General features: G+C 41.5%; 1 protein-coding gene across 19 annotated transcripts in view; it reads right to left on the minus strand.

Moving 5' to 3' along the window:
- KIAA1217 (KIAA1217 ortholog) overlaps positions 1–26,368 on the minus strand; it is a 371,695-nt gene that overhangs the window by 23,393 nt on the left and 321,934 nt on the right. For 11 of the 19 annotated variants that reach the window (XM_074574454.1, XM_074574455.1, XM_074574469.1 and 8 more), the window contains 4 exons: positions 20,186–20,290; positions 19,700–19,752; positions 12,638–12,798; positions 5,944–6,119 (listed from right to left, as the gene is read on the minus strand). In XM_074574454.1, the coding sequence (XP_074430555.1) occupies positions 5,944–6,119; positions 12,638–12,798; positions 19,700–19,752; positions 20,186–20,290 (495 nt within the window). The remainder of the gene's footprint in view (positions 1–5,943; positions 6,120–12,637; positions 12,799–19,699; positions 19,753–20,185; positions 20,291–26,368) is intronic. The other 8 variants (XM_074574459.1, XM_074574470.1, XM_074574456.1 and 5 more) reach the window with 1 other exon arrangement.

The raw sequence follows: 26,368 nt of genomic DNA on the forward strand, positions 1-26,368 counted from the left end.
CACAAACACAGCAGAAAATTACTTATTTTCAGCCAGGTCACTTCTTAGCTCCATCTCCATGGATAGGCAACACAAGGAGGAAAAGAGAGGAATAGGTGGCCAGTAACAGGATAAAAAGAAGAAAATCCCTTACAGCACCATTTCGCATTTAGGTTGCATTAGGTCGCATTAGGAAGCACAGTCATGCAGAACAATAAATGGCAATACAATAGTACTTCTGATATACAGAGAAACAGATATACTATCAGGATCTGAACATCAAATGCACACAGCAAAGAGTTCATTTCAATCCCAAGACTAAGAACTTTAGAAACTATAAAACAATTTTGAATTAAGAATCAGAAGTTGCTTCTGAACAGAGCACAAACAGTTGAAGGTAAATGATCCTGTTCCCATTTTAAGACCACTTCTCCCAAAGATTCTGTCTTGAGAAGGATTAGGGAATCACGATTTCCAGCAGCACAAGCACAAGCACAATCCAATTCCTTGGTTTGCAGGAAACAGGTTTGCAGGAAACAATCCAAGGGACCACACGATGGCAGCAGGGGAACGTTTCTCCGGGTACTTTTCCAGTGGAAGAGGCTCCGTTAATGTAGATATCTGCTGTCTCTGTGTCTGTCTGCCTTTGCAATAAAGGGTACAGATACAGTCTAGGAAGGAGCTGGAAAAAGAATTTGACTTTCTGTCACTCACTACAATGCAAAGGCTCCTGCCCTCCGGAAGGGTGCTCTTAAGTCACGCATCCTCCCTACTCTTAATGCCCTGACACGAGCACTCAGGCTCGGCAGTGCTGCTTTGGGAATCACAGGGTACCCACACACCCCCTTTTGCAGATCAGCACAAGAAAAGCAGCTTCTTGGATACTGGCATCCAGCAGGCAACAAAAAAGACAAGGGCAGAAGGTTAAATTTGCTGATGGGTGGAGAGAAGAGAAAGAAACAAACACAGAACAATGTTATGATATTTTGGTAGTTTTATGATTGTTGAAAATATAGGGATGAAGGAAAGACTTCCAGGTAGCAGATGATGGCTTTATTTCCCCTTTGTTCTTCATCGGAAATGGAAGGGTCATCATAAACCTCTTTGATTCCATACAGTGATACTATCAAGCATGACAAATGATCCTGAAATTTTGCAGGGGATACCGTATTACACTGCCCTATGTTGCTAACTGCAAGGGAAAAGAAACTTCAGCCCTCAGGAACCAAAGTTTGAAACAGATCCAGCAGTCTCCAGCATTTCTTTTCTGTAACTGGGGAAACAACTTGGCTTTATAGATTGGACTGGGCAAACCCAATTAACAAGACACTCACCTTAATACTGTTTCAGGAGGCTAATACAAGATAAATAATTTTTCTGCATCTATGTTTTACACAGGGGAGCTCAGGCAAACTCTTATGCTGGTATCTTTCTTTAGGCAAAAAAGCATCAGAGGATCTGTCTCAATTTGCAGCATCAGTAGAACAGGTTACAAAATGAACTGACAAAATCAATAGTAACAATCACCCAGTCTAGATGGTATTTGCCCTGGAGTTCAATTGCAACTTGAGGGTGAAACAGTCGAACTATTAATGCTAAGCATCTAACTTCTTGATTAAAATTGCTTTGCCACCAGACTAGTGGAAATGTCATATATGATATAAATAAATTTTTTAAAAGGGGATGGGGCTATCCAGGGAACTGTACTCTGGTGAGACTGACACCCAGACTGGTCTAATTGATACCAAAATAAACAATAAAGAACAAAGAATTGGTGGACCAATGGATAAATATGCTGTGTTAGGGACGAATTAATGTGATTTGTGTAAAGAGACGGTAAGTCTTAAAAATACACAAGGAAACAACAAAAGCATGGGGGAAAGCTATAGCCCAAAAGGCTTTCAGCAAGGTATTTGAGCAAAAGCTTTCAAGAAAGCAAAGTTGCCATGGGACAAGAAAGGAAATTCTCTCAGGGATAAAGTGCTGGAAGTAAAGGGAAGGGATCAATGAACAGCTTACTCAATGAATGTAGTTTGCTGGTGGGTTCCACAGGGATCGGTGCTAGGACTGGTGCTTTTCAACATATTATAAATTATTTAGAAAGAGGATGAATAGTATAGTAAAAAAAAATATCATAAAGATATTAAAATATTCAGGAGAATGAAAATGAAAGGTGACTGCAGAGGGCTGCAGATCGACCATCCGATACTAAGAAAAGGGCCACAAAGATAATCAAAGGACTGGGAAGCCTGCTGTACAAGGAAGAGCTGAAAGAACTGGGTTTGTTCAGCCTTGAGAAAAGAAGGCTTAGGGAAGACCTTATCACCATGTTCCATTACTTAAAGAGTTCCTACAAAGAAGATGGAGACTCCATTTTTACATGGAGTCACATGGAAAAGACAAGGGGTAATGGGTACAAGTTACTCCTGGGGAGATTCTGATTGGACATAAGAGAAAGAAATTTCACAATCAGCTATTGAAATAATCTCCCCATGGAAGTTGTGGATTCCCCAACATTGGACACTTTTAAGATTCAGCAGGACACAGTGATGGGCCATATTGTCTAGACCTTGCTTTTTCCTAGAAAGGTTGGGCCAGATGATCCTTAAGGTCCCTTCCAACCTGGTATTCTATGAATCTGTGAATCTATGATAATTGACCAGGAAAAAAACCAAAGATCAAATTAACTCCTAATAAATGTAAAGTAATGCTTATGAGAAGAGCAAAAATAAAACCAAAACCAACCCAACCTAAAGCAAACAACCTCCCAAACCCCTAAGTTTTTATACACAATAGTGACCTTTTAACTGATAATCATCCCTTGTGAGTGAGATGTTGGATTTGTAATGGAAAGCTCATGTGGAACATGAGGACAAGGGGACCATCACACCACTGCATGAAGTCATGGTGTGCCTACATCAGACATAGCCATTGCAGGCCTTTTCTCTCTCCCCATTCCCATCTCACAGATGTACACTAGAGTTAGAAAGGGCATACAGAAAGGCAACAGGATGACAAAATGTATCAAATGGCTTCTACAAGAGGAGACCAGAACTTATACTAAGCAGACTGGGACTTTTCAGGATGGAAAAGGCATGATCAGAAAACAGAGTGGGGGAGTGTCTGTAGCATCACGACTAGCATGGAGAGGGTTAATATTCTGCCATGCATAATTTAACAGTTAGAGGATTGATTGACAGATGAAAGATTCAAAAACAAACAAAAAGATCTTTCTACTCAAAAAAAGAATTACTCTATAGAATTCATTGTGCCCAGATGCTCTACACAACCGAGTTTACATAAATTTTAAAAAATGCATAAGTTCATGAAAAGTAAACAATCCACGCATAGCATTTGCATGTGAAGGTACTGTCTCTGACATGGAAGAGAGCTACAAGTCACTAAAAGCACAGAAATGCACTCTGAGCATTTTGCCATGTTCTTATATCCTTTCCCAAGTGTCTGCTACCAGTGGCTCCCCAAGACTGCTAAGTGGAGTTTTGTTTTTACTGAACACAGTTATTCTTATAAAAAAGCCTGATACTTATCATAACAAAAATATAAATTGTAACTTACTATGGATCATATACAATTAGACAGCTTGGATGTGGCTACAATTTAAATACTGTGCTTACCTCTACTAAAATGCTTACAATAACCTGCAACATGTAGTAGTCATACCTGTAACATGCTCTTCACAACATATATATTTCATTAGTCGATGTGTCATATCATCATAATTTGTCCTTGGTCTGGTAAATTTTAAGGCTAGCATTTACAACTCCCAAAGTGTCACATATGACATCTCTAATGTTGAAGCAAAAGACTAGACAGAAAAAAACCCCTATCCAGTTAATTTGGAGTACGTATTTCACTGTTACAAGTGTGAATAAACACTACCTTTAACAGTGTTCCTTAGATTTCATTAGGTATCTCTGAACTGTAATCCTGCTACAGCTGTGACACACATGGGCACACTTCTGTAGGCACCATCATGCAAAGCTGCTCAACAGAAAACCTGCCGTGAAATGTACACCGACATGTCTGCTGTTTACAACATGAAACCACCAATATTTTTATTGTTTTATTTCCCAGCGATAATCTTCAGAATTGCAGAAAGGAGAGCTTTTTAAGCTGAGATTTACCACTTCAGAGTAGTAAATACACTTTCGTAAATGTTGCAGAAATCCTTAAGCTCCCTTGTCTTGCATGAAGCCAGTCTACTGATTTAGTCCTATGATTTAGGAAAGGTCAAGAGGGCAACAGTTGAAAGACTAAGAAATGGTAAATTTTTTGCCCTGTTGCCTTGCATTTGTTTATCCATCTGTACTGGGATAAGCTTAATTGAAAGTGCCTATACAGAACGTTAACCTTTTTCTGAATACTGCCAGCGATATATGATGTGTAATTTTGTGATGTATGCTCTTCATTATTAACAGCCATCAGCTGTTGAACTTAAAGCATTGTTGTCAGATGCGTTTTTTCTTCTGGGCTGTGATCCTGCAGACATGAACATACATGACAAAGAAATCTCATTGGACACAACAAGAAAGACACTTTCCTGTAATGTTAACAAATGAAGTATCACAGAAGCAGCCGAAACTCTATGAGCAGAAAAAATTCCAAACACTGGTAAAACAGAACCATATTGCAATCAAAGTCGTATCTTAAATGAAAAGCTGTAACAACTAATTCCATCTGCACTTGACCTCACTCAGCATCCGTTTTATGAGGCAATGTGATAAACAGCCATCACACAAATTGCTCTTTCCACAGAGAACAAACAATCTAGAAACTAGGCAATGAGGTACACAGGAATAAAGTGATAAACAGGAGGGTAATTACATAAGACAACAGCACAATGTTATTTAAGACTACAAACCAGCTGAGAAGATTACATACACCAGCACAAACTATTACTACACATTAAACTTTTCTTCACAGAAAACATACGCTCCCTTAGTAACATTCAACTTTGTCTTTACAGATGCATCATTTTTATAACAAATCTTATTCATCTGACAACACACTGATCAACAGGAAAGATTTACTCTCCTTATGGCTCTTCAATCATCACTTCCAATGACAAGCTGACTATAAAGTTTCACTCTATTATGCAGCAATTCTTCAGGTGTGAACTAAACACAGTAATGAGAAATAATTAGTTATATAGCATCTTACAAATCCGAGTCTTAGAACTAGTTAAATTATTTATTGATTTCAGCTTCATCTTGCCTCCTGCTGACTCTGAACATGTACTAAAACAACTGGATCCCACCAGTTTTGGTAGGCCGAAGTTTTGGGGAAAAAAGCCTTACAAAGATCCTTTACACAACAATAACAAAAAAAGAAAATATTTTTATCTGCAGTTGAGGGTATGGAAATCCCAGTGAGTAAATTTTAAATAGAGACGGGCATTGCTGACTGCAATTAAACATCAATCCTCTATTTATGAGCTTCCCCTATCTCTCCCATGCAAGAGCCAAAGCACTTACTGTTAAAATCTCATTTTCATACTTAAAGTCAAACTCATTACCTTCCTTTGCATGCAATTGTTCTTGAAGAAATTCCTCCCTCCTTCCCTAAAGCGTAATAGATAAAGCTGAAGAGTAGGGGGAGGCTTTCAGAAGATGGGGGTGATCCTGGTCCTTACAGTCATCTGTCCCTTTAGAGGGGACTTCTGAAGAGGTTAAAACTCTTTGTACTGGTGGGACTTACCCAGTGGGCTGTGCTTAGAAGGTCTCCCAGTCAGGACCAGTCATTTGTACAACACAGACACAGTTTTATGGCCAATATGAGTGCAAGGAAACACAGCTAAAACAGCATACACGTGTGAAGTTTCACTAAAGTTTTACTAGTTTTAAGTTTAAAGTTTTAGTATACTACATTTTTCACTAAAGCTACTACTTTATGGAAGAAAAAGCCAGGCAAAAGCAACAAATTCTAAGAGGTTTCTCAACCCACCATAACTTCTTTACAATCTTTTCTTCCTCGTTGAGGTATTTCTGCCTTTCTTGTTCCACCAGGTTGCGCTGTCGCTGCACAGGATCTTCAAGCCTCTTCACTGTTTCAATCATTTTGCCATTGATTTCCAGCTCTGCTTTCTTCACCATTGCCCTCAGCATCTCCTGGTTCTGCAGCTGTTGCACAAAAGAAATCAACTTCAATTTTTCCTGCTTGACTGACATCCCTGGCAACAGAATACATTGCAGAGCTAAGAAATAGGTTGGAATAAACACAGCCCTACAGCGAAAGAGAGTTTTTACCTTTTCTTTCTCTCTTTAACTTCACCTATAAACATCATTCCACGAGAAAGTGTCTGGGGTGAAAAAAGCCTAAATCTGACTAACTTCTAATGTGTATATCTAACTTCCAGTTGCGAGCAGCTGACGAACAATAGATGTTGGGATCACTACACCACCTTCAGTACATAACTTCTGCAAGGATTGTGGCCCTTTATTCTGTTCAGTCCAGCATGAACCAAGAATTAATCACGCCTCACAAGAATGCCGGAAGCCTGACTTCCACTTTGCGCCTATCTCGTAAGCTTATGCATCGCACTGTCCATACATGCCTGGTGGATAATCCCACACATTAATGACAAGGCTGGAACGCACTGCTGTTCTCAGAATGGAATTTTTCAGTCCCTCAAGTGGCAGAGGGGGTTGGATTGTGCCATCCGGTGTAATCTGGTACAGACATACAGCTCATCTGCAGTACATAAAACCTCCCTTACCCACCCAAAAAACCCCCTTTATAATAAGGTAATTTTCTGAGAACTGTAAAGGTCACACCTTCTTTCTTGTCTTAGCCTTATGTTAAGTATCTAAAGCATTATCTTTCTTACTGATATTAAGTTTGCAGAGCAAAACAGAGCTAAGAAAGCAAACTAGGCTGTATCTTCTGTGGGTAGCCCTAGAGCAGCTACGGCCCACACTAACACAAACCAAACCTGTTTAGGTCTCTTACACAAATCGCAAGATTCAAAGTGATAAGCAGGGCTCCATCTAGTCATAGCTTTAGAATAATGGCAACAGGAACACAACTCTATTAGCCCAGCAGCATTCTCATACTGGAAGATTTTAAAAAACACCTGTGTCAACCAGGAGACAAAGTTCCAATTTTAAAACTAGCAATCAAACCGTCAGCTGTCTTCTAATCATCCTGACTTAACAGCCAAACCACATTTAACAAACAAAGTAAAACCACTGCCTAAAAGGAAGAATTAGAAAAATGGATTACCTACAAGACAGTATAATACAAGAAGACTTCTTTTTAAGTTGCTTTAAGAGAATTCACAGGAATCAGAGGGAAAAAAAAGCCTTTGCCCAGGTCATTCTTTCCAATCAGTATGGGAATTAGAGGAACAAGCTGAACTCTCCCCTCCCGACTCTTCAGTCCTTGTGCCTGACTCTGCCTTCTCCGGCGACACAACTGTGATGAGAGGGAGGGTAACACTTCACTGAAAGTGCGCTGGGGGATCTGAGCTGTGACAAGCTGGAGGTGTTAGCTCAAAACTCAGCTGAAGATAAGTGTTAGCAGTTAGGGAAAAAAATGAAGCTGGAAAACATTTGAAACAGCACAGATTTATAAACATTGTCAGTTGCTTTATACCAGGCTGTATTCTTTTGAAGACAGTGCATATGTGTGTTTTTCCCCACTATGGGATTAACGTTTGGGTTTGATAAATTAAAACCTCCTACAGCAATGCCAGCACAGCTATCTGAGACACACATCTCTTATATTGTGCCATATTTTCAAGAAGGAAACCACAACTGAAAGACTAAATGAGTGAATGAGCATGTAACACTTCAGTCATACAGTTTATTCACAGCTCTTTAAAAAGTGGAGAAATTTGACACAGGGAAGTGACTTGGGAAATGTGAAACAACTGATCTGAGGTCAGTCAGAAGGTCAGTAACAGACTCAGACTTAAGTCTCAGATGTCCAGAATCTGAGTCCTCTATGTTGCTCGTTTGGTAACAGTGACTCCCAGTAATGCCAAAATTGAGTATGTGTGTGAGAGGTTGTGCAACGGCAGGTAAACTTTTTTTCCTGTTATGGGGGTATATAGGGGATCTATATTTATTGTAGTGACACCTACAGCTAAGCTGCTTGTCACTTCCACTTATGCAGTGCTTGAACAGTATTACAAAGTTTCAGTCATAAAACTTCATCCTTTTCTGATAACAAGATTAGGAAATAAAAATATACCTCAGCAATATTTCAAAGAGCTTGTTATGTTGAGGACTCACCAACCTCAATGTTTGGAGTGAGCTCTTGAAGTCTGGGAAATGACTCATCTTGGTATCAAAAAGATGTTTTTGCCATTTCTATGAAAATTCATGCAACACTTGGCTTGTTCTGGAAAACCTGGTTTTGTTCATGCTTGGGGAACAGGGACAGAAGATGAGAAGGGAGAGGGACAGGATGCAGAGAGAGAAGAGAAGGAACCAGTGGAGAGAAGTAATTGTGGGTTCAAGCAGGGCAGAGTCACCAGCCAAAGGACAACATGAGGCAGGGTGAGAAGGAGCAGAGGGGAAGAGCTGTGGCTGAGGAAGAGGAGGCAGTCCCTGGCTGCTACAGCACATTTACCTCCATGTTCTGGAACTGAACTTGATTCTTACCTTTCTTCTGCCAGCAGGTATCAGATCTGAGACTCCCTGGCCAAGCGCTCACCCCCTTTTGTCCCCCGGACCACCTCTGCCAATTACCCCACCACCTCAAGTGGAAGAAGTTTTATGGATTGGCCGGAGTTACTTTGGTTCCACAGAATAAAACTTTTTGTACTTTAAGTTTGCTTGAAAACAAGCCAAATAAACAACCTGAGACATTTACGCGTGAAAAGAAACTTTGTTAAAACAGTGTTCAAGTTCTAATGCCCAAAGGTAAGGAAAAGCAATGTAGACTTTCCTGTCACCACCAAATGGCAATTTCTTGCTAATTAGAGCTAAGTTTACTTGTAACTGCAAGCAGCAATCAAATAGAAATAAATTTAACACTCTTTTTTTGGAATTCTAGCATCCTCTCCTACATTCATTACCCTTGGTTCTCACTCCCAGCCTCACCAGTCTCTCCAGATACCTACCTTGTCCCTCCTCTTCGACTACTGCTCCAGCCATGACCTATCACTGCTCTCTCACAAGTACCCCGGCACTGCCCTTGGCATCCACTTCAAGAATAATCTGATAACCAGTTTAGTTCACTTTGAACCAATTATTATCTATGAGACAGGTAACTGGAAAACCAAGTATTAGTTCACAGCCCTGCTTCTCATCGGGAGACAAGCGTGACCTGTCCAGTGGGAGCCTCCCAGGGCCTGCTGGGAGAGGCTTCTGGGCCACCCACCTCCCCACACGCTACAGTGCACAGCCACAAACAGGGACCGACTGCCTGCCGTGCAGGACCTCTGTAGGACCTAATTATCTAATTCCTGAAGTTTGTTACCGTATGTAGATTAAATGTTGTCTCACCAATTCTATAATGCAGCTCAAAACACATTTGAATTTCTAATTCAACGCTACACTTGTGAGACTGAGTGTCATATACCATTTATGACAGTATTATTATTACATTTTCTATCCTTTCTGCAGCACTCATTTCCCTGCAAGTAATACACTGACTGAAGTAAAAGCATGCATGCATACACATTCCAAAGGCTGAACCTTAATCACGTCTAACTGCTTTTCCTTAAAATGCGTTCAAATAAAGAAAGGAAGAAATAGACCAAAAAAATTCCAATGTACATATAAGCTAATGATATACAGCATGAACATGTCCTTCAAGGTTTGGTTCAAACCTGCCTCTAAGAGTTCTCATTAACTGGGAGTGCAGAATGAGCAACCCCACTGAACCCATCACGGGCTCCTTACTAACAACAAATGCATCCAGGACACAGGCTGGGTTAGAGCCTATCTCTGGCAATGAGGAAAACTCCACGGCACCATGAAACTAGTCTTTCTTTAGTATCTCTGAAAATCAGAGTGTTTAAGGAAGATGCTAGTGGAGTAACAAGAAGTGTATCCAACCTTTAGCAACATGACGCAAACGTCTTTATGCAACTTCTTGGTTGTATTTGGTAACATATACATTTAACTGGTGTGTGAATCAATACACCTGAATCAATTGCTGCTGAATATGTTTTTAAAAGAGGATTTTGCCAGCACAGACAAAGGCTCCATGAATGAATGGGTCTTTTTCATCGTGTGTTTCTCTGAATCTATTAAACAAATTAGTAAGAACTTACAGTGATATCACCAATTGAAAACTGAACTGCAGACAGTATTAAATATAGTTTTATGTCATGTTCCTGTTTCTTAGTTATCCTGCCAACTTTTGTGCCTGTGCAATCATCTTTTTCAGTTCTTTGGAAGTGTTTCTTTTAGTCTGTCACTGTAAGAAAAAATCACACCAACAGGAACAAACTGACTGCCAACCCAGGAGAAACAGTGAAAGGGAAAAACATGAAGTACCATCAAACATATTGTGCAAACAACCTGGAAAAACAGAAAAATACTTTTCCCTTTTACATGGAATTATTTTCCAGAAAACACAGCACGAAATTTTTTCGTAAGAAGCACAATATTTCGACACTGTTCAGTTTAAAGCACTACTTGTTTCACTTGCTGCCCTACAAACTGGGAGCTCTTTTTCAAAATAATTCCACCCATTCAGGAAAGCCATGACAAAAATTCACTCTCATGAATGTAACTTATACGTAATATACCAATGTTTCCCTTGAGCTGCAGGTTCTTCCATCTGACTATCACAAATTTGCTGACCTCCTACTGGCACAATGCACCAAATTTGCTATCATTTCTGAAATAAGGGAAGCCAGCCAGAGTTAATGAGCACACTCGGGATACGTCCTTTCTCCCTTCTCGGGACTTCCTTGGCAGCATTGATTTGTGCAGATGGTAGAAGTTTCTTCACTCCTGTGTGCCATAATGCTGTACCTGATCAAAAGCAAGGTTACTGCCCCAGGCAGGGCCATGGAGACAAGGTGCAGCTGGGGAAATGCCATCTCCTCGGCAAGCAGGCCCTGTGAGAACAATGCGCTCACTGCCTCCAGCGCAGCACTGCAACCTCCATCCTGCTTCACAAGGCCACATGCCAAACACAGCTGGTGGCCAGACCACAGGCGTTTGCCAAGAGCTGCATTTGGCACAAGGGGTTACAGAAGGACAGAGGGGCCGCAGTGGTTTGTGGCACAAATGTGAAAGAATATGCACTTCTACATAATGTGCCAGGGCAGAGATCCCAAGCCAGAGTCTTGAAATGAGATGGGGACCATGATGGCATGTAGGGAACACTGCTGGGAACAGCTTTTGAAAGATATACTTGCTATAGAAACATACTCATCCTAAACTGAAGATGTAAATACATGGGTGCAGAGCAGAGCTCACAGGCAGAGCTCAGCTGGCTGACACAACTGTTTGCTCCAAATACCTTCTGCCATCTCTTCATTACCAGCAAACTGAGCACAGGACCTTGTCACAGCATCTTCAGTTTTGGCCACGTTTTCTTTACCCTGATGTTTACCTCACCCTTCTGCTTCCTTGCCTTGTGACTGCTTAAAAATTCAATTTCCTTTAGTTAAGGAGGTGACGGCAAAATGTGCTCTAAATTCTGATCCATATTATCATTATTCTGCTCTAAAATTAATCAGCAAATCAAAGGAGACTGACATAGTACCATTCCCATATTCAAAACCATCCTGGTCGTAATAGGAGTAGCTGCAGCCCTACAATACCAAACATGTGATGTCACTTTCCAGGCAAGGAGAACCAGCAGAGTATTGAAGTTTCCCCTGCTGTCCACTTTCTCTTACAAGAAATTGCTTTACCTCCTTTTACATCTTCTGAGACAATACACAGTGCTCTTCAGTTTTCAATTAAGTGAAGGACTGAAGACCTGTACAGCTGCATAAGCTTATTTTCACAGTGTCTGAGACGAACAGCATATATTTACATTTGCAGCATGACGGGATGTGTCAACAGAACATTTTGGTTAACAGTTCATTGTTCTTATTGCTTCTTGCAAGTTTTGTGGTGTTGGTGCGTGTTAGGAAGGTACTGGTAAAATGTGAATGTAAGTTGGGTACAACAAACCTTTGCAGCAACTTTTGAAATATCTTTTTTCCTTGCTGCTCAAGCTGGCTATCCTTCTGGATTTTGTAAATACAGGGCTCAAACTCTGGCTTAATGCATATCTACTGATCCTCAGCTACATTTGGGTTTCATGACATCAAAGTTGTTTATTCAGGAACTTAAAAACTGTCTCAACTGTAAACAGAATGGAGCAGGAACATGGCTCTTCCAATATGTTTATACAGCACATAGCATAGCAGGGTCCAAACTGTAATCACAGACTTGATATTATTGTAATATAAATACTGCTTTAATGTCTAGAGTCATCAAACAAAGCTAGAAATGAAGTTTTTTCTCAATATCTGAGCAGAAATAGTTAAACTGAGCTAATTCTCATACCTCTAGGACTACGCAAGTGGACTATGCTAGAGCAGAATATGCTTTTGTGTCTGTAATACTTCCCTTGGCTAGAACTCTGCCACTGAGGTAAAAGAGAGAGAAAGATAGAAAGGAAGGGAAAGGGCGTTTGCCGACAACCCACCTTCCTGGTATTTCCCAGATAAGCATACCTGTAGCTGCTTCATCTGATGCAGCTGCAGCCGCAGATCTGACACGTTGCGTTTCATACCATGCAGGCTGACTTGCATTGATGGGGCTCCAGCAGGGTGATGGACGACAGCTGACTCTGCAGTTGCCAGTGCATTCTTCCCCCCAGATATGTTAACAGCGCCTGCAATAAGCAGCAGCACAAGTTGAGCTCACCAGCAGAGAAGGTGCCCACTGAATCCACACGTATTTCACAGAGATGGACAAGAAAATACAATTACAGCCGCCAATGCTCAGTATTAACAGGGGACTGGCACCTCCTTATCCAATTATTTTGAGGAAAGACTGTACAATATCAGAATTTATCTCTGCTGGAACCTCAGCCATATCAGAGCACTGTATTACCACAAGACTGCTTCCTACCACATGTAGTAGAGATGGGATAATACGCTGTAACTGCAGATTATACAAAGCAGCAGCAAATCAAATTGGTGCTGAAAAGTAGCTTCGGGATTGTCCTCCCAGGAGCTATCTGAGATCAAGTTGATGCAAATTCACAGGACTCCTGAACTGCGTATTTGTTGATTAATTATCACTGGAGAGAGGTTCAGTGAAACTGCCAAGTGTGGGAGAAAAGGTTTCTATAGAGAAACTTGGTTTTTTGCTTGAAGTACAATTGCATTATTTCTATCAGGTGTCTCCAACAGTTACTGTATAAAACTAGGAGACGACAACGAAACAATGGTGTGGCAGGGAACTGCTCTCCAGCCATGTTGCATCCACCCACTCCCCTTTAGCCTGTCATTTATTCAGGACTGTGTTTACAAGGGAATACAGCGTTAACACAAGGAAGTGAGCTGAGCCACACTGAGAATAACTGCCAGTGTCCTCACAAGACTTTCTTTGTTAAAAAATGCTGCTCTGCTACACAGCATCAATGTCAAGCTGCTTCTTTTCAGTCTCGAGTACCTAGGAAGAAGCTTTATTTACAAGGTACAAGCAAATTCCAGCTCATCAGCTAGTAGTCATGTTACAGTTTCTAGCAATTTGCACTTACACGCCCATATTCTTCAAATATTCTTTCTAATGTGTCCCTTCCCCTCCCCACTGCCAACAGGCGAAATGACAGACCATCAGTAAGGCACGCTTCATTTTCTATGTCCAGCACTGTGTAGCCCTGCATACTCTTCTGATCGCAGTGCCAGATCCACCTTGTCCCTCAGGCTCAGATGGCTGCCACTCCCCGAACTACCGCATTATATCATTCCCCATTTCATTTTCTCCCTTCTCTAGGAATAAAACAAAAAATCTGAGGAAACGGAAAGTAACTCATCAATGGTCTGCACAGGGACTTTGGTCATCATTTGTTCCCACAAGCACACATTCTATCAAGTTCAATGAAATCAAGCAGAAACCAGTGTTGCAAGCTGTTCTTTGCCTGTTGTAGGCAAATTTTCAGTGCATCAAAGGGCATGACACGCTTTTATGGATGGAATGGGTATGAGCCCCAGAGTGGTAAGTTTTATGCCCGCCCTCTCATCCCTAGTAGTCTTTTCAATTGGTGAAGTCTCCAAATGTGCCCGAGTGAGTACAGCTCAGCACAGCAACAAATTGTTATTCCTTTGCCAACAGGTGTGGATACCTCAAACACAGACTGCAAAATTCATCTGGTGGGAAGCATTTTTAAAGGGTGGAAATTATGACGGACTCTTTTTATTTAAAAATAGGCTAAAAGGTTTCTGAAGAATCATGTTTCTTGCATTGCCTACATTTGCAATTCCTGTCACTAAAAGCACTGTCCCCTCTGGCTGCACCCAGGCTATATACGGTGTGCCATGCCGTAGGCTTCCAGAGACGTGCGCAAACAAAAAGCTGTTCTATCCCGGTGCTGGCCGTTGTAATGCTATACCTTACCTAAACATGCTCTAGCTAGACCTGCTCGGTCCTTCAACAACGGCACTTTTCATTTCACTGCTGAGCAAGCGGCTGCACATTTTTGCTGTACTCCAGTATGATTCAATGCTCTCTTGACTTTCAAAGAGCTGCTTAACAGAAAGCAACACTCAAGGAATAAACAGTCCTTGTTCACTGCCATTCTGTACCCGCTCCATGCTTCAGCCTAAAATATGCTAATACTTATCTGTCTACATATACACTGCAGTTTTTCCTACAGTCAAGCATCTACTTCCCCCCCCCCTTTTTTTGCTTTTTTTAAAGAAAAGGGTATTTAGTTCATAAACCCTACAGACAGAAACCACCAGAGAGTCTGAAAAATGTGGGTAAGCCTCCAAGAGTTCTGATCCCTAGCCTGGACTATTTTTGAAAGCACATCTACCTTTCTGCTATTTTTTGCCTCAAGCAGAAGCTCCAAAACCTCAGCCCCCGACCCTGTGATGACGCAGCCAAGGCATGAATCAGTCCCCGACCATCGCTCTCCCCACAACGCTGGACGCCAGTCAATTCACATATTTTCTCAGGAAGGGGTGACTGCTTTCATTTTAGCATAGATGGACTGTGATCTGCTTCTGTAAACAATAAATGTCTCCGACTCCCTACAAAGCAGCTCTCCTCCTCCTCTGCAGCCTCAGCCACCTCTTCTCACTGTCAGGTACTCTCAGCTGTCACTGTGTCCCTGCTGTAGAGTGTGCTTAGAGCCTGTGAAGCAGGACCTGGGGCTCCCGAGGGTGTGAAACACCACAGACACCGAGTAAGCATGGAAGCACAGGAAGGATCAGCAGCTGATTTCTCAGAGCTACGTATTTTCATCAAAAAGGAATAAAAGGGCAGCTGAATGAGGGGCTGCTTCATCTAGGGAGTATAGCTTACTTTTGGAAATAGTCCCGGGCTGTAGCTTTGCGATTGGATGTATAGCCAAATGGACTGAAGGGAACAAAGCAGCGTTGGCTCTCAGCTTTTTAAATAAACCCTTGCTGGAGATAGGTTAGGGGCCCTGAATGCAAAACCCCTCCACAATTACCTAATACTCCAGACAAAAAATAAATGTTAACTATTTTTACAAAGGTTAATGAACTAAGCTGCCACTTTTAAAGTACAAAGAGAGCTGATTTGCAGAAAGGAGAAAGGTTTGCTATTTGCTCAGGAAAGTAAGGAACACAACTTCCACCCCCTGACACTTGACCTTTGCTATGGTTGCAGACACCTCTCTCCTTCTGTTTTCCAGATTTTATTTTTCTTTCTAAAATGCTAAGATACTGTTTTGAAGCAAGCTAGAAAAAAAAAGGCCATCAGAAGACACCCAGTAATGTTTCTTCACAAATTACTCATCTCCTTATTAAAGAGCCACAACATTTTCAAGCATTATCTGGGGAGCCATGTGACAGCTACATAGTTCTCTTAGCATCTAATTAGAATCTACTAAACAAATAGACAAATGCAACGTTAAGGTTGCAGTTCCATCATTACCAAGCTGTTATGGCCAGGCACTAAAGCATCCTTAAAAGAATAGAATATTCTGTATATATTAGTGTGGAACTTCACCTCAGTGATCCAGAATGAATTCAGGATTGTGTTTTACCTGCAAATGCTGACAGAGTTCAGAGATTGGAGTGATCTATCTTTGAATCTGAGATAATCAAGCAGGTATGGACAATGTTTTTAATTCACAGATAATCACAGCATGAGTCATGCATGTGAAAAAGGCACACAGATACGCACAGATGACAAGACAGTTCACAAAGAACGAGGAATCAAATCCAAGCCCTACACGGGTAATACTTCTTCCTGCTGCCATCTCCCTGTCTTGGTTTGTACTGGTGGTGTTAGTGCAGAAAGATGCACTCCTTGATTCCTTTCAGGAAATACTGAAATGTCCTTCATCCCCTTCCAACAAGGCAGCAACTAGCAAAGAACTAATGCTTTTTTGGTAATCCATTATGCAATTGATCTCAATTTAATCAATTAATACAGGATTTAATCTATCAATCTCACCACTTGATGAACAAGATATGACAGAAAAAAGAGTAGGGGAGCACTTGTCAGCATATTTGTTAGTAACCTCAAGGATACTCTTCCTAGTATGGTTTGGTTTTAGAGTCACATGCTGTTCCTAAGTGAAGAGTCCCTTGATGCCATTCACTTTTGATGAACAGAAGAAGGTTGTAAGGATTCAGTCATGGGATTTCTCCTAATACTAGTAGAAGTGACACAGCCAGTCTGTGGAAGGTTGCTGCTCTTTGAACACATCCCCAATGAAAGAACCAAGCCTAAAGCAATAAAACATAAGAAATGCAGACAAGTATGATCATTACAGGCTCATTTTCCCCAGTGAAAAAGCATTTTTATTTAGACTCTTTAATATTTGAGGCTAGAGAATCCGCTACAGCCTGGAAAAACAAAAAACTGTTAAATACAACAATTTGGTTTATATGAGACAGAGTATTCACAATCTAGCTATATACAGTTATCTAGGATTTAGAAATTTTGATTTCTTTCCCTTCCTAAGTGAGCTAGTTCTCTATTTTTTGCATGAAAGTCTCATATCATTGGAACACATACTATAAAATACAATGTTGGTTCAACATTGATGAGCCAATTTTATCCTGCACAGATGTTTTATTGTTCAGGATGGGAAGCAATTCACGTTTCTGCTTACCAGTGCTCCAGAAAGGACTGCTCAATCAACATTTTATACCACTTCTTCCTTCAAATAGACTTTGAAATTGCTAAAACTGGTATCTCAGTGCACAGTTGTCAAGTGGAATTGTATACTAGGAGGGTCAACTGTCTAAATGGCTATACTTAATAAGGATTGGGGTGAACTGAAGAACAAAACAGTGGTCAGCAGAAGTGTTCCTAGAGGCTGCTGGCATGTTTAAACCCAAGCATATTTACAAAAAGGATAAACATTCTGTAGCATATTCTGGCAGACTGACTAATTTTCAAGTAAGCAGGGACTGTATTGACTTATTTACCTTGTCATGCGCAATTTCAAAAGCAGGTGCAAAAGCAAAGTATTCTATTATACAGGACTACTCAACAGTTTTCAACAATAGCTGATGTGGGCTACAATACTACAGTATATTGGGGTCAACATCACACCTTGTTTCCCTTAGCTGCAACAATTTAATTTTGTGGCTGAGTCACGCTGGAAGGACAGGATTTAGGGATGCAGATGCTGGAGTTACAACTATACTTTATAGAACTGATAGGGATCCTCGCAGACAGCTGGCTGCATGGCTGGGCACACTGCCCTATCCCTGTCTCCCAGGCCATCAGAAAGGCATCTATTGCACAACGTGAATGCTGGTATCCTTACTCACATGCTGGATACGGGCATGGCCATGTGACAAAGTCAATGTCTCTGTCAGTACCCGACAGATGCTGATCTGGTCTTTTAACAGTAAATTACATGCCCCCACCCTCCATCTCCCCACGCTTGGACATGCAGCTGTTAAATGTAATTTTGCCATTTCAAGGATACATGTTCAGTCATATGGTAAGGTAGTGAATGAGGAGTCTTTGGGAACAACAGTGTCAGGAAATCGTTGCTGGTCAGATGAACCATGCTATTCTGGTGGGCTGGGCATGACTTCCACACCAAGGAAGCCCCACCTCTGCTTTGTGTAGGGCCTTTCCCAGTGAATATTATTCCATTTCTCATTTCATTGAAAGCACATTCACACACGAATCACTGAATAATTCAGGTTGACTCTGGAGGTCATCTGGTCCAAACTCTCACTCAAAGCAGTGCCCAGTTAGATCAGGATCTCCAACTCAGCGCCCCCCCGCAAACTGGTACAAACACAGGGAAAGTGGAAAGGCCAAACAGCAATACAAGACAAAGAGGAACACAAGGCAATATGTGTGCAGGTTTTGATGGTTTCATAGGTGCTTTGTATGAGACGAGGCCTGTGCAAATGGGAAATACCATAAATTCTCAGTTTATAATGACACTGAAATAGGGAAAAGTCTAAGAGCATTTTGCAGCTGTTTTGAAAAATGACGGACTTTTCAGTAAGTTGTCTGAAACTGATAAATTACTGCTTATTTCTCCACAGCATTAAGAATTGCTCTCCCCATCCAGGGGCCAGCAGGAAGGGAAGAGTTGGAACGGGACCAGAGAGTGGCTTGGGAGCAAAGCTCTAGTACCAGGACTTTAGCTCTTTCTCTCTTGCATATGCTTGATAGTTTCCAGGCCTTGTTTCATTTCTGTCGGTTAGGAGGACATACTGCAATTCCAGATAAACAGGAATCCTGAACGTGAACTAACAGCTCCAACAGAAAGGCTAGTTAAGAGCATAATAGATTTGCTAATAAGTGTGTGTGGTTTATTACCTGCCAAAGCACAGACCTCCCTGTGGGAACAGCATTACCAGGAAGTAGAGAACTGCCTTTATTTGCATTCATTGCATGACAAAGGGTGAGGAGGAGGCATATAAACACACACCCACCCTGCAGACATCTCCAACAGCAGCCCTTACACAAAGAGCTCCAGTCCCATGGAGATCTTTCACAACGGCCTTAACTCCATCTTTTAAACACTTAACAGGTCTCCAAGTGGGAAGCTGAAGTAAGACCAGCTCTTACTGGCCTCAGAATTGATGCTTGCTCAGAACAATTTAGGCGCACGCTAATAATTAGTAACAGATCAATACGGCTTAATTAAGGAAAGTGGTATCTTGCTGACTGCTAAATTCCTTCGTGTCACTACATCCATAGTATACTACTGAGAGAAGCGCCTTAGAGGAAAGTTCAGGTGACCAGAACAGGAATGAAATATTTAGCTTTCTACAGCAATCTGGATATTTCTGGGATTAATGACAGATATATATACACTACAGATGGGATGAGTCACTGGAAAATTCACCATATGCAGAGACTCTGTATCTCATTTAAACTATTCAGCACAGGTGTGAAATTCATTCCAAAGACCACCTCAACCTGTCAGAAATTCCTCTCTTAACAACGATGTGATCAACTCCCATATCCTGAACTTAAACTTCAGTTCTGACAGTACAGTTATGGGAAATTACTTAGATTTGACATTTACATAAGCTGGGATAGTAGTAATGTTAGAGCTATTCATATACCTGAATAATTTGTAAATGAAAAGTTAATTATCTTACCTGCAGTGTCACTGCTGCTCTTGCTGGACACAATTTTCAACGTCATCTTCTCACTAAGTAATAAAAAGAAAAATAATAATTTTAACTTACTAACAATAAAACAGTAGTAAAGCTTATAATCAGCAAATTAAATGGCCTTGTCTAGCATATGTATTTTTAATTTAAATCACCAGTAGCTTGTCAGTTGTTTTTTTTTTAAATCAGCTTTTAATACAAGCAAGGAATGGAGTATAAGCAGTAGAAAGCACAGAGATGTAGCTACAGCTACATTCATTCTTTTTAACACAAAGAAGAGTAATGCAGTTAATCTCCATTTATCATTTGGCATATTCTTCCTCTCTGCCTAGCATTCTCATGGGGATGATGAAGATATTTAAAAATGATTGAGCATTCAGGATTTTTTTTACTATTACATTCAAATATTATTTTTGTTGATTGATTACTAAATCATTACAGAGAAACAGATTTAATGAATTCTTTTTTTACCTAGAAGCATCTTTGCTATTACTTGTATTTGGCCCTTTAAAAAGCGCAGACTGAACAAGACCAGTTAAACTGGCAATCTGTTTCTCCATGGCTTGTATCCTCTCTCTGTAAGACAAGAGAACCGTTTGTTAAAGCCAGATATATTTGCTTTCAGACTTGTTTTTCTAGGTGAATGATTACCACAGGACTGGAGAGACACTACAGAGGTTGTGCAAAGGCCCATGGGTACCAGGTTTGCATATACCTTGTTGCAGCAGCTTACCACATCTTGGTTTGGACAGCTTTTGCATGGTAACAGACAATAAAAAAGACATCTGCTTGGTTAAAAAAGAACAAAACAAACAACCACCCAGATAATAAGCTTCTAATGATTTCACAAGACAGGCACCTAAAACAATCAGTTAATGCCTCTTGGAACTAGTGAAAAATATTTTTTTCATCTTTACTTATATTTTCTCTTTTACCTACACTGGGCCAACAGTTTTGCCTGTATATAAAGTTTCAGGATTGAAAACTTTACACTTCTTCTTGTTACTATTTTTACTTTCCCCAAACCCAGGATTTTTGTCTGCGAAGCATTTAATCTGCCCAAGCTGACTACTTCCCTGCCCAAATCCTTTGCACCTGACATCACAACTGTCTGCTTTGGAAAAGACAGCAATGTGACAGACAGGCACAGGACACCAAATGCAGACTGTGCAGCAACATCATCATAAAACAGATTTGCTTTCATGCACATATCCTGAGAAATTCCTAAAAAGCAGAAGAAAAGAGATGAAGAAGAACTGTAATAAGTATGGTCAGTGTTTTCCATAGGTACCAAAGGCCACTAAACAAAAAAAATTACTTTTTTGGATAGGAAGGCTAATATTTGTATGTTTATCTGTTTACATAAATGCATATATTTGTAAGGTACCAGGTGACTTTCTCGGTGGGCTCCAAGACAGCCTTTCGCTCACACAGGTGCCTACTTTCACACGCCAGTATGTGAATGACACCCCACAACACAGAAACACATCAATATGGGACCTTAGACAACACCTTCTGAAAATGCGTCCCTATATGCCAGCAGTTAAGTGACTGGGGAGATACACAAAAGCAAACGCTAACAGCAGGCCATGATTTTGGAAGATGACTGGGAACAAAACTTCTCAAAAAGCAAGTGACTAAGACCAGCAGCGATGACCAATGAAAGAAACAGGACAGACACATGCAGCCCCAGACTCAGCCTGCTGCAGGGGCCATCCATCCCCACTGCCGTGTCCTGGGCATGTGGAAGCAGCCAAGCTCCAGACACCTCCAGCTCCAGTTGCCATTTGGTGGCCAAAGCAATAATGCCAATCAATAAGGGCCATATAAATTCAAATGTAGGTACCAATACGAGGCAGAAGCAAGCTGGCGTGATACAAAGCGAGTAACTAGCGCAGTCTGTAGCCAGCCAGATTATCCAGGCTAATTATTTCATTCACATTCAGGGAATGAAATAGAGGTTAGCAAGGATAGCACGCAGATACCATAGCCAGGAGAGGCTCCAAGACACCCAGACGTTGAGAAAACAGGGCGGCAAAACAAGAAACGAGATGCTAACAGACACAAGGAGGGAAGACACAAGAAATGCTCAGTCAGTCCCCAGCCGGCAGACGTGTTCTTACTGCGATTTAATACAGCGTGCGCGTCTTACTTTTCTGTCTTCATGTTGAAAGGTATTTTGAACGGTGATGAGAAGACTAGTGAATCTGACCTAATTCATTTCAAACCAAGAAATACGTTACAGAATTTCCACTATTATAAGTTTTAAAATAAGAAACTGGTTCAGGCTACAGTAACCTTTGGAACAAAAACAAGTACTAAAAGCCTGGGATAAATATATTCTAACAAACTTTAATGCAGCATTTTTGACACTTAATAATGAAAACATTTTTATTTCCCAGATAATCATCTCAAAACCTTCCTGGAACTAAACTCAATTGTAAGTCTATCTGTTTTACCAATTCATAAATATGATGTTTTTTCCATCCCACATTCGATAATCTGGAAACAATTTTCTGCTTCAAAAGAGATTATGGCAACACAAAGCTGATCTTGTCCTTTGCCACGAAATCTAGGAAAATATGTTGTTAAGAGGGAGAGGGATGTTCCAGAGATAGGAGATGATGAAAAACGAATGAAATACTGGAATCAATTGCATAAAGCACATTATTTTTCATATGGTAAAAGCATTAAGAATGTGAAGAATCTACATGTGCTCTGGAGTTACTCCATTAAAGACAAGGCAGGATTTTTCCTGTAATCGTTTCACTGTAATACCCAGACTCGTTATGGCCATCAGCACCAAACATTTCAAAAACAGGTGTCTGAAAGGAGGTGCCTTTTAGGCATTAAAATGACCCGGTTTTCGGAGACCTGGCGGTCTGATTGAAGACAGTGGGAGGCAGCGTGCTCCAGCGCGGGCAGGGAGGGACGCAGCCTGCCTGGTGGCAGGGCCATGTCCCGGGCTGATGGGGCTGGGGGGCTGGTGGCCCAGACCTGCTGCCCACCACATGGCCCTGGAGGAGCAGGGACGGGTGCCACAGCCACCCCCTTCCCCTCTGGCTTCCCTGTGAAGGTCTGGAGCAACCTTGGCTCCGGAGGGAGAAAATGAACACTTTCCTCAGCCTCTGCCAGGCTGGGGTCTATCAGGGATGCCGGCACTGTTGTGACAGTTGTACATTTTTGGTTCTCAACATTATATTCTCTACCTCGCGCTGTGCTCCCCGCTGTGGAGAGGGAAGGTGGGGGGAACGGCCTGCCCCGCCATCCCTTCCTGCGCCGGGCAGGCTGATGTCCCACAGCATGGGTCAGGCCGCCACTCCAGTGACATGGGGCAGGCCAGGGTTCCCGGGACACAGGACAGGCCAGCACTCTGGTGACATGGGGCAGGCCGGGCCCCATGGAGAGGGCAGGTGGGGATGTGGATGACTGGGAGAGAGGGTCAGGTAGAACAAAACAAAACAAAGTACCTCTTTGCTGGCGGTGGTAGCACGAGAAGGCCAAACCCCGTCTCTGTTCCCAGACTAATTTCCCAGATAAATCTGCACCTCTCCACCACCCAGGAAGAGCAGGGAGGGTCCCTTCTACAGCACTTGGGAAAGAAATGGCTATTTTATCAGCCTGAGCACGGAAAGGCATTGTTTCACATTGTTTTCCCGTGAATACTGGGAGAGTCAGAGGTGGTAGTGTGGTGGGGGAGGAAAGGAGGGGACAAGGTCAGGAGAGACTCCCAGTGCTGGCAGCACAGGCTTCTTCCCCATCAGGCTTGGCTTTGGCTTGTCACAGATCCTAGCCAGCAAAGCACAGGCAGGGGCTGCTCGCCAGCCCTGTTCTCCCCAGCAGCCTTATACACAGGCCCAGCCCCGGGTATGTCCAGGCACTGGGGCCCTGCCTTAGCATCTTGCTCCCCAGATTCCACAGAAGCAAAACAAGCCCTTGCTTCTCCGGGGATTGTGTGCTGAGACATCACATTTCATCACCAGATTTCTTCCTTACAGCTCCACTGAGGTTTCATGTCATTCCCTCTACTGCAATTAAATGGAACTAATCCCAAGCAGGGTACAGCATATTGCTGAACTGGTACCCACTTCTCACAGCGATGCTATTTAAGCGTGACTTGCGTGTTCCTTCCCTTTCCTGGGGACATCTTTAATATTCACCTCACTGAGAAAATACTTCATACAGACACAAACTAGAACTGGGCTGTGTAACTGCTTATTCACGTTCCTGTCCGGCCCTAGGCTGTGCAGCGCATCATCCATAACAGATGTACTCAAATACCAAGTCTGCCACCATGAACTAATTGCACGCTATCCTGGAGAAAGATTTTCAGTGACTTCATATTTTACAGTTAAACCCTGAGTGAAGTCTGTATCGTAATCAAAAAGAGGGTCAGAGGCAGGGAAAAATAAATTTCTTTCTATATTACCCTATGAGAGAGATATTTCATTTGAAATTTTCTATCTCACTGCGAAAAGGAATGAAACAGAAGTAGGTTGTCTTTCCCAATGGCTTCCCCAGAACCAAGTGAAAGTGGCACAGTCAGACTTTATCCCAAGTGCCTCCAGAACAGCAGAGTGGATATCCTGGAAGGGTGTGAAGCAAAGACCAGCAGAACTCTTCTGTACTCTGCTCCCCTCTCCTCCCAAGGGAAAGATACATACAGGTGAATATTTCAGTCTTCTAAGACTAAGGTTAAACTCAAACATTCTCCAGCTTGAAGGTAAAGGGAAAAGGGGAGCTCTGAAGCACTGCCATCTGTGACACTATTTGACAACTCTTATCCAAGAGCCTGCATCTCATCTTCCTACAATCAGTTTCTCCAACAGAAGGAAGCTGAAATATAGTTTACCTTTACTCCATCCTGTATTGATCATTTGCATTCATTTTTCTGCCTGGTTATTCAACATCTTTCAAAAAGGAAGATACATTTTCGGCCCTGGAATGTGTCTGAGAGGGTGTATCTGCAAAGTTCACGTTTCTTACACAATTCTCAGTGCATTGCTGATGGAGTCTCCCACTGCCCATGGCTTTACAGAGCATAACCGTTTTATCCTAATGCATAGAGAATCCATACATACTTCAACACATCAAACAATAAAGTGGTTTTGTGATGGGAACAATATTCAATAACCTACACATGGCCATTACACTTAAGTCTTGAACTGCAAGCCACAAGCTGCGAATGTGATCACATTTGTTGCTCAGTTCTACCATCATGTTTTCTCACTAGTGTGGCATAAAAAGAAGAGGACAAAAGTTGTGTTCAGACAGAACAGAACCACAGTACACTCCTGAAATGCTTTTGGAGGAAAAATGTTCTGTAGCGCTATTTTGCTATTCTAAGGATTGTATTTTAGTGAGTAGCAGCATTTATTATATACATATTCAGCACTATCAAATAACCTAGAATTTTGCAACACAATGTGTGTTTTAAATGCAAAGAATGTATTAAATGGCATTTAATTTAATGCACTTTTGGGTAAACAGCTTCTTTTCCAATTTATCAACATTTAAACATCTGCTTTGCCTGTAGTAACTTCCAGAACTGTCCACCATAAGCTACATAAATGGGCCATCCAAAAATGTGATAGCAAATCACTGTTTAAACAATGCATGCTCACTCACAAAAACTTACTCATTCTTCCTGTAAACCTCAGATTTACAGGATGATGAACCCCTCAAAGATGAGCTGCTACAACTTGTTACAACTTCTAGTATTTTTGTGCATATGAATACTAACATACTTTATCTTTTTAAATCTCTGTGAAATTGTTTCTTCTCACTGTTGTAAAAGAGCTTTATATGGAACTCTTCTGGTAAATGAATTACTATGAGGATTTATTCAATGCTTTATACCACAGAAGTAGCTACCTTGAAAATACCCGAGGTAAAACGGACACAAGAAAGAATTATACAAAGCAATTAAATTCCCCTCAACTCTGGCTTAAATAACAGGCTTGATGAGACTGGCTTCTGCAATGCAAAGCTAAAATGGGAAACTCCAAAAGAAGAAAGCAGAAATACCAGTTTTCATCTTTTGTAGACCCAAATCTGCTGCAGTTAACATTCCAAAGATAATGGACCCTTTTTCTCCAAGAAAACCAGGATACAGTCTATGAGAGGTCTGATCTGTTATAAGTACCCAACATATTCATAAAGTACATATATATCCCACTTCAGCCCCAGATTGGAAAAATTGAAGGAGAATTAACAGGGGAAGAGAGATTCAGTTTAACTTCTGGCATTATCGCTATCCATTTTAATCTTTTCTCTGGCTTGCATTCTCAACTATGCATTGTCCTGAGGTTGTGACAGTGCTACTTCAAGGTAATTTCCACAAAAAGATGGCACAAGAGATTTTTTTCTTTGTCCTAAGCACACTCCACTAGGGACTGAAGGAACAACAGTGCTGAAGTGATGGGTTTGACGCTTGGAGGGTCCTCAACCCACTCCTGAATGAGTCAGGATGGGGAGTCTCCCTTGTCACAGTGCACAAATGCAAAAGACCTCCCTCCTCAGTATGTCCAAGACAAACAGATAACTCCATCTGCCCTTTTGCCGCTACCCCACACCTGACATCATCTGCATGCAGGCTGACCGAACACACCAACATTCGTTTTCTGTGGCCTGGTCTTTAGGCTCTTTGCACAG

This window comes from Larus michahellis, chromosome 2 (assembly GCF_964199755.1).
Source record: "Larus michahellis chromosome 2, bLarMic1.1, whole genome shotgun sequence".
NCBI classification, from domain to species: Eukaryota; Metazoa; Chordata; class Aves; order Charadriiformes; family Laridae; genus Larus; species Larus michahellis.